This window comes from Maylandia zebra, linkage group LG7 (genome assembly GCF_041146795.1).
Source record: "Maylandia zebra isolate NMK-2024a linkage group LG7, Mzebra_GT3a, whole genome shotgun sequence".
Taxonomy (NCBI): Eukaryota; Metazoa; Chordata; class Actinopteri; order Cichliformes; family Cichlidae; genus Maylandia; species Maylandia zebra.
Window position 1 is genome coordinate 29,423,196 of NC_135173.1, and position 18,337 is coordinate 29,441,532.

General features: G+C 42.1%; 2 protein-coding genes across 7 annotated transcripts; both read left to right on the forward strand.

Moving 5' to 3' along the window:
• Positions 1–49: 49 nt before the first annotated feature.
• On the forward strand, positions 50–12,471 carry epb41l4a (erythrocyte membrane protein band 4.1 like 4A). Of its 6 annotated transcripts, none has more exons than XM_012920495.3 (23): positions 50–1,892; positions 2,050–2,149; positions 3,190–3,294; positions 3,369–3,414; positions 3,513–3,591; positions 3,827–3,924; positions 4,484–4,565; positions 4,775–4,862; positions 4,944–5,032; positions 5,286–5,349; positions 5,467–5,558; positions 5,987–6,031; positions 6,157–6,254; positions 6,341–6,407; positions 6,481–6,549; positions 6,662–6,730; positions 6,967–7,017; positions 7,964–8,053; positions 8,137–8,202; positions 8,274–8,309; positions 8,402–8,470; positions 9,774–9,854; positions 11,537–12,471. In XM_012920495.3, exons 1-23 carry the CDS (start codon positions 1,795–1,797, stop codon positions 11,616–11,618), a joined length of 1,764 nt encoding a protein of 587 aa, XP_012775949.2. In that variant the 5' UTR covers positions 50–1,794; the 3' UTR covers positions 11,619–12,471. The 6 variants fall into 6 exon arrangements, with proteins under 6 accessions (XP_012775949.2, XP_076742321.1, XP_076742320.1 ...); XM_076886206.1 differs by having other exon boundaries at positions 9,774–9,830; XM_076886205.1 differs by having other exon boundaries at positions 8,140–8,202.
• A 104-nt stretch (positions 12,472–12,575) lies between these two features.
• Positions 12,576–14,897, forward strand: atp6v1g1 (ATPase H+ transporting V1 subunit G1). Its single transcript, XM_004556163.5, has 3 exons — positions 12,576–12,774; positions 13,401–13,501; positions 14,178–14,897. Exons 1-3 carry the CDS (start codon positions 12,693–12,695, stop codon positions 14,349–14,351), a joined length of 357 nt encoding a protein of 118 aa, XP_004556220.1. The 5' UTR covers positions 12,576–12,692; the 3' UTR covers positions 14,352–14,897.
• Positions 14,898–18,337: the final 3,440 nt, after the last annotated feature.

Genomic DNA, 18,337 nt, shown 5'->3' on the forward strand with positions numbered 1-18,337 from the left:
GAAAAATAAAAGCACACAGAAAATGCTCGGTGATCCCATCAAAATAAAACATGAATAATTTACAGAATCTTTTTACAGTGTAACACCACCCAGCAGCCAATCAGGAGAGAGAAAGTGTGACATCAGCCGTTTGGGACAAATTAAAATAATTAAGGATTATTGATCTGAAGCTCCTCTTCATCACTTCTCCTCAGACAATCCTCTGTGCTCGTCTTTGTCTTGCCTCTTCTTCGCCTCCTCTGCCTTCCTCCTGCAGACCTCATAGAGGCGAAAGGCAGCAAAGGCGGTGGCGAGCAGACAGGCAGCTCCCAGGATTGACCACCAGCTGAAGGAGGAGGAGGAGGCTCCCTGCAGAGAGGAAGGAGAGGACTGCGTGAGCAGGAGGTCACGTTGGACCCAAAATCAAAAGTCTGACGGTTACCTTGATGAAGCTATAGACTCCAAAACACAGGAGGATGATCACAGCAAGGATCTGAATGCAGACGGGAGGACTGGAGTCAGCTGCCATGATTGGTCCTTTTGTTAAATGTCACAAGCCAATCAGAACACCCGATTTCAGATTTAAAATCAATTTTTAACTTTACCTCTGTTTATAAAGTCTTTTATTGTAAAACAAAAAATCCTGAAGTATGCCTTTATCCTGTGAAGTCACAGGATAAAAAAAAAAAGTTAAAGGTAAAAATATGAAAACATTTATATCAATAGAAATAACAGAATTAAAAATCAAACTGAAGAAAAAAGTCACGTAAATAAATAAACAGATTAAAAAAATCTCATTAAAAATAAGAGTGCGGTGATCTCAGTGTGAACACTGGTCTGAGCGACACAGCGCAACCGAGACGTTTTTAACAGCTACTTTAATCCCACACTGTAAAAAAATTTCACCATCAGCTGATTACACTGTAAAAACAAAAAACTGGTTAAAACTGTAAAATAAATCTCAAACATACATGTTTCTATGAATATATAGCTTTTTGTATTTAAATTAACTTTTATTTACTTTCGTACATGATGAGACAGAACACTAAGTATTAGTTTTAAACATAAAAAAGTAAAATATGGTGGTTAGCACTGTTGCCTCACAGCAAAAAGGTCCTGAGTTCAATTCTACCATCATGCTGGGGTCTTTCTGTGTGGACACAGTCCAAAGACATGTAGTTAGTGGGGAAAAGTTAATTGGAAACAATAGTTGCAAATGGTTGTCTGTGTTAGCCTGTGTTAGCCCTGTCCAGGGTGTAACCTGACTCTCGCCCTAAGACAGCGAGATAGGCTCCAGCACCCTGCGACCCTGAAAAGGGTAAGTGGTGAAAATAAGTAAAGATGTTTAAAATGATCTTTCCTCAGTAATATTGAACTAAAACTGATTTAATAAAACATCACAATGCAGAAGTTCTTTAAATTAATCTTATTTTTTTATTGATCGACTTTAAACACTGAAAGTTGTTTTTGTGTTGACGGGGCGTTCAAGGGATCCGCCTCAGCCTCTGCTAATCCTGCACTCAGATTAATGAGGCAGTGAATGCAGCACACACACACACACACACACACACACACACACACACACACACACACAGGAAATTAGCTGACTGAGCCTCAGTAAGAAGTTATATTTGTGATAAATTGAGCATAAAAACTGATCATCAGTGAAACTTAAAATTTGTGTCAATTGTATATAAAATTCTGTTTCAAATTATTCTGTACACACACCTGCTTTTTGGAATTATTTGTTGAAGTTTTTTTTAAAGGGAAACAAAGCAAAATGGAAATCAGAGGAGAGGGGGAGGAGTTATCTCTATGGTAACACAGCAACAAACCCAGAGAAACCAGAGAAGAAGGAGAGCAGACTTTGACAAAGGACCAGAGGAGGAGAGGAAGAGGAGGATCAGCAGCAGGTGAGCAGAGAAGCTGGTGACTCTATTTCCCATCATTCAGGGCTCAGTTTGATTCTGTGGTTTTTATCTGAGGTGCTTCAGATGTCATGCTCATCATCACCATCACTCTGTAGCTGCCACCTTTATCTTCATCAGGCTGTAACTCTGCTCATGACAGGACAATGGCCTGTTTCCGGGGCAACAGGGAGGAGTTTTACGGAGAAGTGCTTCTATTGGACAACAGAAAGCTGACACTGACGGTCGAACAGGGCATCAAGGTCAGTGCCGACTTCCCGTTGGCCGTTTCCTCTCCCCTCTGAGTAAGACTGTCACCACTCTGTGGCCTCCATCAAACCTCTATGCAGTTAGAGGGGACTGACTTTGAAAGATCATTATTAAGAACTTCCTGTTATGAACTTTGATTTTAGTGGCAGTAAAAAATAGAAAACCTGACAGGTTTGATAGCTGTGTATTATTGTGGGGTCTTTACCTTACAATATATATTGTTGTGGTGGTATATATATTTATATATTGTTGCATTGAACTGATTGGGCGGAACGGTAATACAATGGTTAGAACTGTTGCCTGACAGCAAGAAGCTCTTGAGTTCAGCCTTGCCGGCTTTTCTGTGTGGAGTCTGCATGTTCTCTCCAGGTTCTACAGCTACCTCCTACAGTGCAAAGAAAAGCAGTTAGTGGGGTAAGGTTAACTGGTGAATCTAAATTGCCCATAGGTGTGAATGGTTGTCTGTTTCTCTGTGTTAAATTAGCACTGCGTCAGGCTGTCAATACAGGGTCTACAGGGTCTGGCAATAATACTGTCCATCCCACGGACTTATCTCAAATCTCATGGCGATAGAGCCTTCTCCGTGGCAGGTCCCAGACTTTGGAGCAATTTAAATCACTACTAAAGACACATTTTATGCCCTGGCTTTTAACACACTATGACCCAAGTATTCTGGTCTTATTTTAATAATTGTAGTTATTGTTTTAATTCTTTTATTGTCCTATTATTGTTTTATATTATTATTATTGTATTACATTGTTGCTTTTTAATGCCATTTTTATATTGTTAAGCACTTTGTGCAGCATCGGCTGTTTGAAAGGTGCTATATAAATAAACTTGACCTTCACCCTACCTCTTGCTTATAGTGGCTTGCATAGGCTCCATCCCCCCATGACCCGATAAGGCTAAGTGGAAGAGAATGAATGGATGAATTGAACTGAATTGATAGGTTTGATAGATCTGATAAGTTCTTCAGCATCCTGTCTCTGTGAGTGATGAAAGCTCTGAATGTGACGCAGTGTATTGTCCTCAGAGATCATCGAAGGCGGTCTCCATCTTGCAGCTGGTGTTCGTTGAGCTAGGCGTGGTCGAGGTTGAGTTCTTCGGTTTAAAGTTCTGTGACAACTGGCAGCAGACGGTGAGAACACAAACAAGAAGTCCAAACTGAGCGCGCTCAGGAGCAGCAGCAGTTACTGTTTGTGTTTCTTTCAGCTCTGGTTGGATCCTTCAAAGACTCTGTCACAGCACAAGGAACTCGGTGAGCTGCAACATGAAATTCATCAGTAACATAACTGATCTGTCTTATTGATTTATCCTCAGATTCTCAAACAGCACATTTCTCATTTTTTGTTCCAGCTGGGCCGCCGTACATTTTCTACTTTGGAGTCAAATTTTACATTGAAGATCCATCGAAGCTGAACGAGGAAACAACCCGGTATGTTTCAGTGCAACCTAACAAATCCATGAAACACTAAACGCATCATATCTGTCTCAACAAGCCTGCCACCTCATCAAAGGTGGCCTTATATGGCCATCTGCCACGGGTGCCCTTAACGGTCCCCCCTCCCCAACATGGGTGGCCTTATGTCGCCCTCTGGCATGACTAAGCCACCATAATTTCATCTGCTTTTTAAATACCCTTGGTGAAACTCATGTGTTTCCTGTGTCAGGCGTCAATTTTACCTCCAACTTTGTCAGGATGTACGTCGAGGTCGCCTGCCATGCTCCGGCCACCTCAGAGCTCAGCTGTGCGCTCTGATGCTGCAGGGTGAGAAGAAAATGTATGGAATTATTTTTCTATCATAAGTCACAAACGAGAAAAGATAATACAGGCATTACATTACATTCTTTGTGCATAAGTTTGAGCTGCATATACATATAGAAAATGTGTTCCTGACAGAGAAGATTTCTGACATTTTGTGTCAATTTAAGAATGTAACAATTTGATTATTTCTAATAAAAAGAGTGTGAAACTCAAGATCGACTTGTATGTTTAATTATGTGGGCTAAAGCCAATAAGAAAGTTACAGACTTTTTATGAAACGTGTATACTTACTGCATTTGATGTATTTTAACCATATATAATACATATTAGAGAATGTAACACCTGCATATGTGTAAAGAAAAGGCTTTGAATTTGATTCTGCACGTCTCCGAAAACGTCAGAGCACTTTTGCAAATGAAATGAGTAAAATGAAATATTTGCTCAGAATATGTTTTTTCTCGTGTATGACTTGTGACATCAAAATAATTCTGTACACCCGTTCATATGTGTGACTTCTTCATCAGTCAGTAAGTTCATTATTGATCTCCCATGTTTGTTTCAGCGGATCGAGGCAACCAGAGTGAGGACAACACATCAGATGCTGAGGAGACGCAGGAAGTTCAACTCATCCGCAAAACGCTCAGGTACACAGGAAATGATGCCATGCTGTTAAAGGTCTTGTTTCTGTAATCACATGACCTGATCCCATATTTTATTTTGTTCTGCCACCATCAAAAATATTTTTAAAAAATGATCAATAATCAATACACGACAAAAGATGGAGCTGCACACTAACAAAAGAAATCACTTTGATTGATTGAATGATTGATTGATTCTTTCTCTTGCTGTGCAGTGGCGTCCCTCGCTCTGAGGCTCAGCGCCACTTCCTGTCTGTCTGCAGCTCTCTGCAGATGTACGGCGTCTCTCTGTTCGCCGCCTATGTAAGCCTTTTGATCACTGATCAATACAAGAACTTCAGCCGATCAATCACTGATCCGTGCTGACACCATGACTTTGTGCAGGGGGAGAACCACACCGAGTACTTCCTGGGTCCAACACCAGTAGGAGTGGTCATCTTCAAGAACAAAGAGCTGGTGGGAAAATATCTGTGGTAGGTTAAAAACGCCTGGATGATATCACAGTGATATGACCCAAACAGAAGGTTCATATCAGTGTTAATATTTAATGATATGTATTGATCAGTTTAAATGTGTGTTAACATTTCCCTGAGATGAAGACAATGAGTCATGGTCAGGAGGATTAACAGCTAGGGGGGGGCAGCAAGGAGGGGGCGGGGCCAAAACAAGAGGAAACAGAAATATATGACCTCAGTCATGTGACCCTCAGCTTGCTGTCTTTTGCAGGCAGCGAATCATCAAACTTCACTACAAAGACGAGAAGTTCGAGCTCAGAGTGTCAGGCAGAAACGTGAGTTCCTATTGGCTGACTAATGCTAAGCTAATGCTAACAGTGATCATTAGATAAAAAACATATTTTTTAAAAATGCAAAAACGTTATTTATAAAAGAAACTGCATGGCTTTCAGGGTTCAGCGACATCGTTCTTCTTCCAAACATCCGACTGCCGCAGCTGCAAACATTTGTGGAAGTGTTGCGTTGAACATCACACCTTCTTCAGGTAATGCACACCGGCCTCTGTGATGATATTTAATCTGCTCACCTTCTCCAGGTATTCAGCTCTGCACACTTTGTATCTGATTCTGAAACAAAATGTTTCAGCTTCTCCTGGTTTCTTCTGATTGGCTCATCTGGCTTCCATAAACTAAACCTGGTTCTCGTAGGCTCCACCTTTCCCTCTTCTCAAATCACCCCATGAGCCTGCCTTTACCCATTTCACATGTGTCAGAAAACCTGAAAATAGTGAAAAAAATAAGGATACCTGCACTCTGTGACATCACACAGATCCATGAGGAGAAAAAAAGAGACAAACACACCCATACACATACAGACTCACACAGACACACACACAGACACACACAGAGATACACGTGCACAGAAAGACACAGACACGCACTCACGCAGAACTCAAATTTTTTTTGTTTTCAGGATGTCAGAGATAAACCTTTTAACACACAAACTGAACCACAATAGGTAAGCACACACACACACACACACACACACACACACACACACACACACACACACACACACACACACACACACACACACACACACACACACACAAACGTTTCTGATGATGCATCCTTTTCTTCCAGTTTCACTTGCTCTAAAACTCCGTCTCTCCATCTGTTGAAAAATGGCATTGACAACAAAACGGCATCAGCTGATGTGTGTGTGAGGGCAACGCGTCAAGGTGTGTTTAGGAAGACATGCTGTGGTTTTACTATCTGCTCCTGTAATAAAATAAACTACAGCTCTGTCCCCACTTCTCTATTCCAGCCAATCATAAGCCAAGTTGCAGTAGTGAACTAATAACAAAACACAGCGCACTACCTGCTGTTCAGAGGTGAGAGAATGTGCTGATGTCATGTGATGCTGACATGCGATGATGTATTTTGATCACGTATCTGAACTTGCAGAGGGTCAGAGGGCAGGGCGAAGCCTGATCATGCTAAGCCCAGTGCACCATGGGAAAACAACACAAACATGTACGTTTAAAACAACCTTCTGCAAGGTGTAATCTGATTACTGATACATGTAATTAAATTAATGCAGAATGTAATCTGATTGCCACTGTAATCTCCGATTTCCTTGAAACAGTGGTCTGTTCAACCCAAAGTTTTGTCCAAACACCAACAAAGACGAACAAGTCCCAGGAAGACCACAAAGGTAAGGCAGGAAGGGAGAAAGGAAATGAAGGAAGGATGAAATGGAGGCTTAAATGAAAAAAGGAAGAAAGTAAGGAAGGGATAGGGAAAGAAAGGTATAAAAAAATGGGAGGTTGGAAAGAAGGGAGGGAGGACAATGGGGAGGAAGTAAGAAAAACGGGAAAGAAGGAGTCAGGAAGGGAGGAAGGAATAGTAAAGAGGGAACTAAAATGACACATTTTCCTGTTGGTGTTTGAGGCGGAGCAGAAGTCTTGATGGAGATCGACCAATCAGAGAGCAGAGGAGGAGGTAAGGAAACTGTCATTTCTTTAATGCCTTCATTTGTTTCTAATGAAAGCTGTGTCCAAATTCAGAGGCTGCAACCGAGACCTTCAGATTTGCGTCACCGCTCTCTCGGTGGAGGTTAATAAAGTCAGCCGTCTGCTCCTTGCTATGTAAAATATAACAGGGCATTGGAGTAAATTTTCTACCATCTCACACTTCTGTTTAATCAGTTTTCTGTTTGATGTTTATTCAGCTATGTGAAAACTATAACTTTAATCTCAGCCAAACTGATTTATTCATAAACAGATAAAACACTGGAAAAAGCCAAACATTTTTAAGTTATCTGAGTGACTTATATATCATGTTTAACCTGAGTAGCAAAGACCACAGGGGGTTGAAAATGATTTGCCGGGAGTTCGCTGTTCTCGCCAGCTCTAGTGAGCCTTGACCACCTGGTTAGCTATCGAGCTGGTGGGTAACAGATGGCTCCAAAAATGTCGGAGCACTTTTGCAAATATGTGATATATGTGTGTTGATAAATTAAGCAGATATTTGAAGTTTACACAGCTACATTCTTGCCTGAAATGTATCATAAAAGTTTATTTTGTGACCCAGAAAGAGTAATCAAAATAATATTACAACTAAGTAGCTGCCGCCATTGTTGGAAACTGGAATTGGCTGTGCCACGCTATGAATTCTGGGATATGGCAGGCCACAAAGGACACCTGACTCCTTCAAATCTGAGGAAAAGGAGGACACATTTGTCAGCCGCATTTGGAGGAGTCTTTGAATTGGGATAGCCTACGTCACGATGTATGTGACGTAATCGGCCTTCAAATGCGGCCTCAGGAGGATGCACCCTCTGAATTTTATTCAAAAGTTTTTTCATGTTTGTCCTTTGTGTGTCATGATGGTCTGCCCACCCTCAGGTTGACCGTTCAAGATATTTAATTGGCTCTCTGCCCAGCAGGTCTCATTCCCGTGGCAACACGAGCAGCGGCAGCGAATCAGAAAAGATGTCAAGTAATAGTGAGCGGTGCCGAAGAAGACCCCCAAAATGGTAAAAAAAAAAAAGTTAGCTTAGCGTCTTTGTGTGGCTAACACTGATGCTAACTGTATCCATAATTTCCCATTTGTACTTAGCAGTCGCCACAGTGACCACGGTCCTGACACAACTTCCTGCCACCATCGCCGCCGCCACACCCAATCGTAAGTAAAACACAATGGTAACAATGCTAACATGTGCTAAAGGCTATTGCTAACACTTGTTGTGTTTGTAGCCACAGTCCTGACAACCAAATATGGAAACACATCCAGTAAGTTACACATTACAGAGTACTCTGATTAATTGCAGTAGTCCAATTACTTCCAGTACTCAGAATACTGTGTGTCCTTACCATGTCTCCAGGAAGGAGTTGGTGGAGCCTCCCAGTTTGATTGACAGACAAATGGAGGACATACCTTATAAGGAAGTAAGGTAAGTGAGGGAATAGGGCTTTGGCGTTGACGTCACGCGGCCGTGCATTGTGGGATCGCGGCGCCATGTCAGAAGGCCAAAAAAATCAAGACAAACACACTGTGTTGGAAGCGGGACTGCCAGAACCATGCTTAAAATTAGCGCAAAAGACAAAGGGCTGTATCGTGACCGATTGCACCCAGAAGCCAAGAGACGGTACTTGGAAAAAATAGCGTGCATCGGTAATGTGGACCCGTATGAAATAAGGCAGTGGAGTGGAAACCCAGACAGCCTACCGCTGTTGTCCTATCCCGCTATCTTCGCGTACCTTGTCTGTGGAGTCAGCGCATAGGGGAAATCATTTTCATAATTATAAATCCCTGGAGGCGCACATCTGATTCACAAACGGTTGGGTACAAGATTTGGCCGTTTTTAAGCCTCCACGTTGGCAGTACGTTGACCATATGACCAAGATACAGCCAGAGGTTGCACATAACATTGACTTCTCCTCAGCAGCTGCCCCAAAAATTGCTCTAGATGAACGATTCATGATTGATGCCAGCTGTGCGTTGCCATGTAAATAGTTTGCATTTCATGTGTATGTACTTGCTAAGTACATTTGAACAGATCTTGAAAAAAAACAAAACATACTTTTTTCTGTTTTATTGAAACCACTTTACAGAAAGTACAATTATTTACAATGAACTGTACATGCAACACAGCAGTTTTGTGAATATTCAACAAGAGCAAGTTTCATTTGGCCCTGGTTTGACCAAGGGGCACATATTCACCAAAACACAGCACACCTTAACAATCTTATCAATCAGTGCTGTCTTCACCCTCACATGATGTGAGTAATCGGATTGGCATTGTAGTGTGTAGCATTTTGAACTTGTTACGCAAACTACCTATTACTCGCTCAACATGAATTCTCAGGTGGGCAATTGCTCTCGTTTGGGGATGGCAGAGAACTCGATATCCGCTCGTCTGACCGCTGCAATCCAAGCCTGACATCTTCGTTTAGTATTATCGGATACATGAGATCCCTCCCGTTGCCTCCAGGAGGGGAAACGATGAAAAGAGAGCCCATTTTCCAGCTTCTTGCCTTCCCTATCATGTGATCTACCGTTGCAACCGACAACACAGTACCTACGAACCACAGCTGACGCTTCCGTGTGCTTTGTCTGGCCTACTGTCATGGCGGGAGGGGGCGTGGCCGTGACATCACGCTCCAAAGCCCAAGGAACTCCAAAGGCAAGGAACTGAGGGAGGGAGGAAGGAAGGAAGGAAGGAGGGAACTAAGGAATATATTGGTGTCTTTCAGGGTGTTGGGAGAGCCAGTCAGAATGCGTCGTTCTCGTTGGACTCGACGGCATCAGCGGTGGGTGTCAGCCTCAGACCTCCGGTGGGTGTGGCTCACTGTGTTCACGCCTCATACTGGAAACATTAAATAATCCTAATTTGAATGTAAAGGTCTAAATTGAAAACATTGGTCAACCTTCAATTTCAGGAACAGGCCAAATCACAGTAGGTGAAATTCAGATCCAACCTCAGGTTAGTTCCACAGATGCTGTCGCCAAAACAAATCAGAGAAACAAGAAACCCGAAATCGCTTTATGATCACTACAGAACAAAGAATCACTCAGAGGAATACAGAAAAATACAGACCGGCCCTCCACTGACAGTCACGACTCTTCTGACCGGCCAAAAGACAGTCAGAAAATCTGGTTTACTGTGGAGTGTAATCTGATTACTGTGGGGTGTAATCTGAAGTAAATTTAGATGACATGGTTTTGGACAGTATGAGAACTGTGACTGATAACTTATCATGTATAATAACTGTATTTTTTACAAGGAATGAAAGAGAAATGTAATAATCAGCTCACTATTAATGACATCATTGGGGCTGCCACTGTTTGCAGTTTATGACACTAATTATTACAAAAGAAAGCAACCGGAGGAAGAACTAAGACATGTAAGGCCAGAGGAAACCACGAGTTCTTTTAAAAATGACCTGTTCATCCACAACTGAGAAAATGTTCATATTGATGGTGCATATGACATTTTTAAGAATATTCATGACATTATAAGATGAAAACTGTCCAACAGTACAATACAGCAGAAACCAAGAACTGATCATTTCCAAATGCATGTAAAAAAGAAAAACACGCTGTATGAGGAATTCATAAATTCAATTCAATTTTATTTACACAGCGCCAAATCACAACAACAGTCACCTCAAGGCGCTTTGTATTGTAAGGTAGACCCACAATAATACATACAGAGAAAAATCCAACAATCATATGACCCCCTATGAGCAAGCACTTTGACAACGGTGGGAAGGAATAACTCACTTTTAACAAGAAGAAACCTCCGACAGAACCAGGCTCAGGGAGGGGCAGCCAGCTGCCACGACCAGTTGGGTTGAGGGGAGGATGATGGGATAAGACATGCTGTGGAAGAGAGCCAGAGATTAATAATTCATTACACAACGAACATGAGAAGCAGAACATAAATGTAAAATTACAAAAATAAGTTTATGTTAAACGGCTATGGTGAAAGAAGTGTTCTTTAAACTATAAGAAACACAGTATGGTGCACTGCCTGCTTCTGAATAAACTAACCCACAAACAAAGTTTATGAAGTCACTTAAATATTGATGTAAGACCTTTTGGGATGGATCTGACTGAAAGCTGCTCCGGTACTTTCTCCGTGACAAACTTACAGCTGATCCTGATGTGTGGCTGTCTGGTGATGCCAACTGAGAAGTCGCCCTTTGCGTTAGAGAAGCTGAAAAATACAGGAGCCTGAAATGTTGCCATGACAACTGTATTAATTTTATTTATACTGGAAATCAGGAAGGATCTCCTCACAGAACTGATCACATCAGAAACAATAAAGCTTTAATCAAACTGAAGCCGTGTACACAGACACGCCAATGTCATTACTGCTGTTGATGACATCGGCACTCTCTTTATTAATAATGGTGATATCAGTATCACTATAACAATGCTACAATAACATGCGTGTAAATTAATATGTAGTGAGGTTTTACATTTGAACTTTTTTGCTTCATTTGTGTTTTAGTTGTACAGAATTGCTTCCTCCTCTTCCTGTTACCACGGCAGCTGACACTTCCTGTCGGTTTCCCACGAGCAAGCACAGTTAAGACATGGGCCGGGCTGTTGTGAAGTCTCGTTTTGAAGCCTTGAAATGAGCATTTCTGCCAAAAAGACAGATGTGATCCAGTGTTTATAGAGGTCAGACAGCTGCTTCCACAGACCTCTACAGGAGCTGTCATCCCTTGTGGGCTTCGGACAGAACTTCATGCTTAGCTTCACCCAGGAGCTGCCTCTATGTTTGTCATCATCACCTCTGTTACCAGTACTAGGGACGGAGCTTTATCAGATGGTACTGGTGTGTCGATTCATAGCCACTGTCCAGAGGTTCTGACTTCCTGTGAAGTTCAGGTCACTTGCTGGTTAAATGTCAAGGATTAGGGTAGATAATATTTACTAAGGCAGGTATCTGGAGGCAATTACAGGTGAGGAGCAGTTTGGGGAGTGAAGGAAATCTAACTCTGGCGTTTCACAAACGCCTTTAATAAGCTTTCTGACTGAAGGCTGGGAGAACTGACCCTGCTTTTGTCCGCCTTCATGGAACAAGTCTAATGGAAGCACAGAAGAGTCTTCACACCTGTGAACACACCTGTCTTACCTGCTTGTATGTGATCAGTTTTTGAGTCTCTCTTTTATTTATGGTCATTTAATTTTTAGTGACTCTTGATGTGAATAAATGGCTGCTTCATCTTGCTCTCTCTGGCAGTGATGAAAAAGGACTTCTCTCTTTTATGATCTTTGAGCTCAAGGCTGTTACATGTAGCTGCTGTCAGCTGTTCTATGTTTGTCGGTCATATTTTGGTCTCATTTTGTTCTCTTTTCTTTTTTTTTGTGGTTTAAAAATCTGAACAATCAATAAAAATCTAACTTACATTAGTATTTAAAAATGTAAATATTGTTTATTAATGATGGAGCTACTGTGGAGAGAAACTGTGAGAACCTCCCTCCAGCCCAGCAGGGGGCGCTGATACACAGCATGCTGAGCACAGAAGAAGACGCAGACTCTCCTCACGTGACCGTCTGCAGCGTGACGTGAGATCAGCTGACTGCGGCCACAGAGGAGGTAGAAGCAGCACAAATCCTCCGTCGACCTTGCTCCGTGTGTCCGCGCAGAGTGACCCAGCATGGCGAGCCAGTCTCAGGGCATCCAGCAGCTGCTGCAGGCCGAGAAGAGGGCGGCCGAGAAGGTGGCCGAGGCCCGCAAGCGTGAGTACCAGTCCGGCCTTCTGGGCGCCGAGCCCGCAGCGGGGCCACTGTTACCTTTGACAGGGAGCAGAAACCGTGTAAGGCAGAACTCGGTCTGTAATTCGGTGAATTTACAGTTTCACTGGCTGCTCGCGTTCTTCTGACGTCAGACACGGACCGGACTCGGTACAGCATCATCGGATCGGTCCTCCGTCAGACTGCTGGCACCTCCCTGAGCACGTCAGGGAGGGGATTATAGCTTTGCCCGATCCGACTCAGATCGGGGTAGAAGCAGGTCTGTTTCCGCTGTGAGGAGAAAACTCGCGGCAATGTAACGGCTCCGTGACCGGGTCAGAACCGTAACACGGTCGGTAACTGCAGGGTGTTCACTTCCGGTCAGCCCATGATTCATGCGCGGGTGTCTGTTTCTGTGCAGTTTTTTATCACATGATCAGTGTGGTTCCGGTCTCCTGATGGTGAAACACTGAGGTCATGTGACCTAGAGTCACAGTAGTGTTAATAACCCGCGCATCAATTCATCTGCAGACATTAAACTTCCACCGTCCTCCACCCGTTACCTGTAAACCTGCGGACTGATCTGAGTCCAGTCTTTAAATGGTTTCTCTCTCGTGTTGTGACGTGTGCAGGTAAGAATCGGCGACTGAAGCAGGCGAAGGAAGAAGCTCAGGCTGAGATCGAACAGTACCGCCTGCAGAGAGAGAAGGAGTTCAAGACCAAGGAGGCAGCTGTATGTACCCTAGTCCTTCTCCTCCCCTTCTCCTCTCTGTTTACATGCTGAAGAATGATTTATTATTTTCCTTCTTTAATTTAGCGTGAATCACAGAAACAACTTTTTCTTTCTTTCTTTATTTTCTTCTTTGTTTCACTTTCAATTTTTGATATATATATATATATATATATATCTATCTATAAAATTAATTCGTTTCCATTGATTGAATTCGAAAATAAAATCTGAACGTTTACTATATGTGATTGAATATCATTCCTGTACTGCCAGCACAGTTAAGACATGGGCCGGGCTGTTGTGAAGTCTCGTTTTGAAGCCTTGAAATGAGCATTTCTGCCAAAAAGACAGATGTGATCCAGTGTTTATAGAGGTCAGACAGCTGCTTCCACAGACCTGTACAGGAGCTGTTTTCGAAAATGCCTTTAATAAGCTTTCTGACTGAAGGCTGGGAGAGCTGATTCTGCTCTTTTTTTCTACTCTTTTTTTTTCCCTTTTTAAATAAGTTTTTTGTATTGTTTGTTATGAAATCATTAGTAGTAGTCATTATTAAATCTTTATCTATATAAATGTAAACCTGGTTTTTATACTTAAGTACTCTGTGTATATAATAGTTATTTCAAAATAAAAGTTATATATAATGTTTGTCTGTTTCCGCCCAAACTCCCCCTCCCTCCAGGCTCTTGGTTCCCATGGTAATAGCGCAGTGGAGGTGGATCGTGACACGGCGGAGAAGATGAATCGTATCCAGGCCAGTTACCGTAGTAACCGAGAGGCCGTGCTAACCGAGCTGCTGCGGCGCATCTGCGACATCCAGCCAGAGTTTCATGCCAACTACCGTGTGGCTGGCTGAGGGGGCGAGTATGTTATCTAAGATGAGGGGGGCGGGGCAAACAGAGGAGGCCTGGACATTAGTTTTGTTAGCAGCATTAGCTTGGATAAAGCATGTGATTTCAGAAACTCTATAAAAGTGTTAAAACCTCAGAGAGCTTTTATTTTGAAGGTTAAAGTTCATTTCTTCCTGTTTTCCCATGCTGGGTGAAGGTGTGGTCTAAATGTCGGTGTTACTGTGGTGATGTTTACGAAATATTTATATCAAATTAAATTTGTTTTTCTTTAAGTGTTTCCTTGATCTTGCAAAATAAAAGCCTGTTCTTTCCACTTTGAACACCAGCCAATCAGGTGTAAATTTACCAGCAGTTGCCAACTGATGTGACAGCTGCTAATAGGCTGTTTCACCATAGCTCTGTTGTCTGATTGGCTGGAGAAAGTGGAAAGACTTTTATTATGAAACTACTGTCCAATTCCACATTGTTGTTTCCTGTTTGTGACCATGTAACTTGTTGTTGTTGTCTGTGACATGGTGATGATGAACATATTAAAAATGTTGATTGGCTGAGTCTGTGTGCTGCTGCTCTGTGATTGGCTGAAGGTGTTCCAGGCGCGTTCATAGGGTAACAGGTGCTTACAGATAGCTGTGGGTTTATTCAATTTAATCGTAGTGATATCTATTCATTAAATCCTGAATCGATTTTTTTTTTTAAAAAATATAAATGTATTTTGCCAGAAATGCCAGAATCTCAGATTAAAACTCACAAAACTATTTCAATATCCGCCAAATGGTTAATTCTGCACAATAAATACAAAGCGTGGATCTTTTACCTGACGGCATGTACGCAGATACGTAAAGACACATAAAAATCACACTTTCTGCACAGCTCTTTCTCTCAGTGAGCTTCAAGAACAGTTTACCATCAAAAATCTTTATTTTCTGCATTATTGCTTGCTTATTATACACCAGTCTGTAGTTGTGTTTAGTGCTGTTGCCCGTTTGTGCTGTTCAATACCGAGTTTTAAAATTTTTTTAAAAATGATGCCAAATTACAAAATGCTTAGCTGTAACTTTGCTTCACTTCAGCAGCATCAGGTAATGTTCTGCTGATTCATGTTCTTTAATTTTTGATCTACTGCAGAATATTTTTAAGGTTATCTGCTATAAAAAGCCAGGCCGGGTAAATCTCCTTCATGCTTTTCTGTGTTTTATCCTCAGTTACTTTGACACAAAGGCATCACAAGTTTCACCTTTGTTTTTAAACAAGAATATAAAAATATGGATATGTACTGATAAATGATCAGAATGATAATATTTCTGAGTCAAAATTGAATAGAATCAAATCGAATCGGGACCTTGTGAATCAGAATTGAATCAGTTATAGAAATCGGTGACAATACTCATCCCTACTTAGAGAGTCACCTGGGGTGTGTTCCCTTGTTCCTAATGTCTTCCGATTGAGCTCAAGGAAAATTGTGTAGAATACCCAAGGACGTAAGAAAAGATTAAAAACAAAACAGTGTGCTGAGGATTTGAACAACCTCACACTCCTTTCTACTTAACGCCATGACACCGCATGTCCGCCATATTGAAACTACTACTATCACGGGTGATATGGTCAGATCACAGATAAGATCAGAGGTGAGCAGTGACGCTGGGTTTTTACATCACCCAACTTCTGAAACCTGCACTGTGATTGGTCGTTTCAGCAGTGACTTGAATGCACCCTCATGTAGTCCAGCTTTATGATCCGGGATGAGGAGAACGATGGAAACTGTGGAAAACATGGAGATCGTGCCCCAATGAGAACAAGATTGTAAGCGAGAGTAAAGATCTCAGGATAAGAGTTCATCCAGTTTAACCTGCAGAAATTCAAACAGCTTTGTTCCTAACAGCAGCTCGGAGGTTCCTCCACTCTTGGTCACTAACATACGAGACGCCGTCTTGGTTTTAGCTCTGCAACTCAGGGAAAATTGTTTTTGAGCGTTGATTGTTTCAAAAATCTCAGTATGTCTGTTTGATATATAAAGCTCTGTGTGGAGCACCCAGCATCTTGGAAATCAGAAGGCTGTCATCGGTGCTACGACCAAAACCACATGACACAAACCAATTTTAAAATTATTGAACTTTGGTCAGAGACATGAAAATGATTTTTAAGTACTTCTTTAATATAATCTTTTTCATGTATTGTTTTCACAACTTTGAATCTTTTATTATTAAAATTTAATATATATTTATATACATAAAAATTCCCCTTTTGCCAGCTGATCTTGCCAGCTACGAATGCCGACTACGGAATGGAGCAGCTGTCAGCCTCCTCTACATGGATGACATGAAGTTGTATGCCAACCCTGAACGAGACATCGATTCACTGATCCACACCACCAGAATGTACAGCAACGACATCGTTGTTCAGACTGGAGAAGTCTAGTTGGATGATAATGACTGAGACAGGACTCTTCCAGACACTAAACCAAGGCACAATGTACATTTCAATTCCTTTAATTTTAAATATGTTTATATTGTCTATCCTGTAAAATAGTCAGATGTCTATTCTTATTAATGTACAGAATTCACCTGCTTGCTGCTACTACTGCACATTCACCCAGTGTATATACTATATGTATGTATATATATATATATATAATGTTCTTCCTCTACACCCCCCCCCCCCCCCCCCCCCCCCAATTTTTGCACATGTCGAGGAGCGTGTCAGGCTACATTTCACTGTGTGTTATACTTGTATAACTAAGCATGTGACAAATAAAGAACCTTGAACCTTGAACCTTGAATGAAGAGAGGGAAGGTAGTCAGAACTGAGGGGATCAAACAACCAGAAGGCAACATTGAAGTCATAGAAGACAGCTACAAGTGCCTGGGCATCCCACACGCAAATGGGAACCATGAAGAGGCTGCTAGGAAAGCTGCAATCACCAAGTACCAGCAAAGGTTCAGGCAAGTCCTGAGGAGTCAGCTGAACGGTAAAAACAAAATCCAGGCTGTCAATACTTATGTCTGATACCTGAGATGATAGGCTGGCCAAAGGAGGAGATAGAAGCCACTGACATCAAGACAAGGAAGCTCCTGACCATCCATGGAGGGTTTCACTCCAAGTCCAGCACCCTGAGCCTGTATGCTAAGCGGAAGGAAGAAGGCCAGGGATTGGTGAGTGTCAACAACACAGTCCAGGATGAGACAACAAAGCTGGACTGAAAGACAGCACAGAGGCACTAATAATGGCAGCACAGGAACAAGCTCTGAGTACAAGATCCATAGAGGCTGGGGTCTATTACACTAGGCACGACCCCAGGTGCAGGCTGTGTAAAGATGTCCCTGAGACAATCCAAGCTAAGATCCTGTGGGACTTCCAGATACAGACGGACAAAATGGTGCTGGCTAACCGACCAGACATAGTGGTGGTAGACAAGCAGAAGAAGACAGCTCTAGTGATAGATGTAGAGATACTGAATGGCAGCAACATCAGGAAGAAGGAACACAAGAAGCTAGGGAAGTACCAATGGCTCAGAGAAGAGCTTGAGAATTACCCCGTGGTAATCGGAGCACTAGGTGAAGTCACTCCCAAGCTAGGGAAGTGGCTCCAGCAGATCACAGGAACAACATCGGAGATCTCTGTCCAGAAGAGCGCAGTCCTAGGAACAGCTAAGAGACTGCGCAGGACCCTCAAGCTCCCAGGCCTCTGGTAGAGGACCCGAGCTTGAAAGAAAGACTGCCGCAGGGGCGAGTGGGGAATTTATAAATAAATGTGTATATATATGTATATATATATGAATAAATACATAATGTGTGTGTGCTCAAATTTTGTTTTGTCTTTTTTCTTTTTATTGTTTTATTGGTCCAGAAGCTCCAGTGGCACAATTGGTTAGTACACTGTACTTATATTTTAATTGTTCAAAATTTTTTAACGATTTCATTGTTGTATTTATTTTGAGTAATTTAAACAACATAAAAAAGAAGAAACAGTTACTCCTTTCCGTCAGTTAATCATA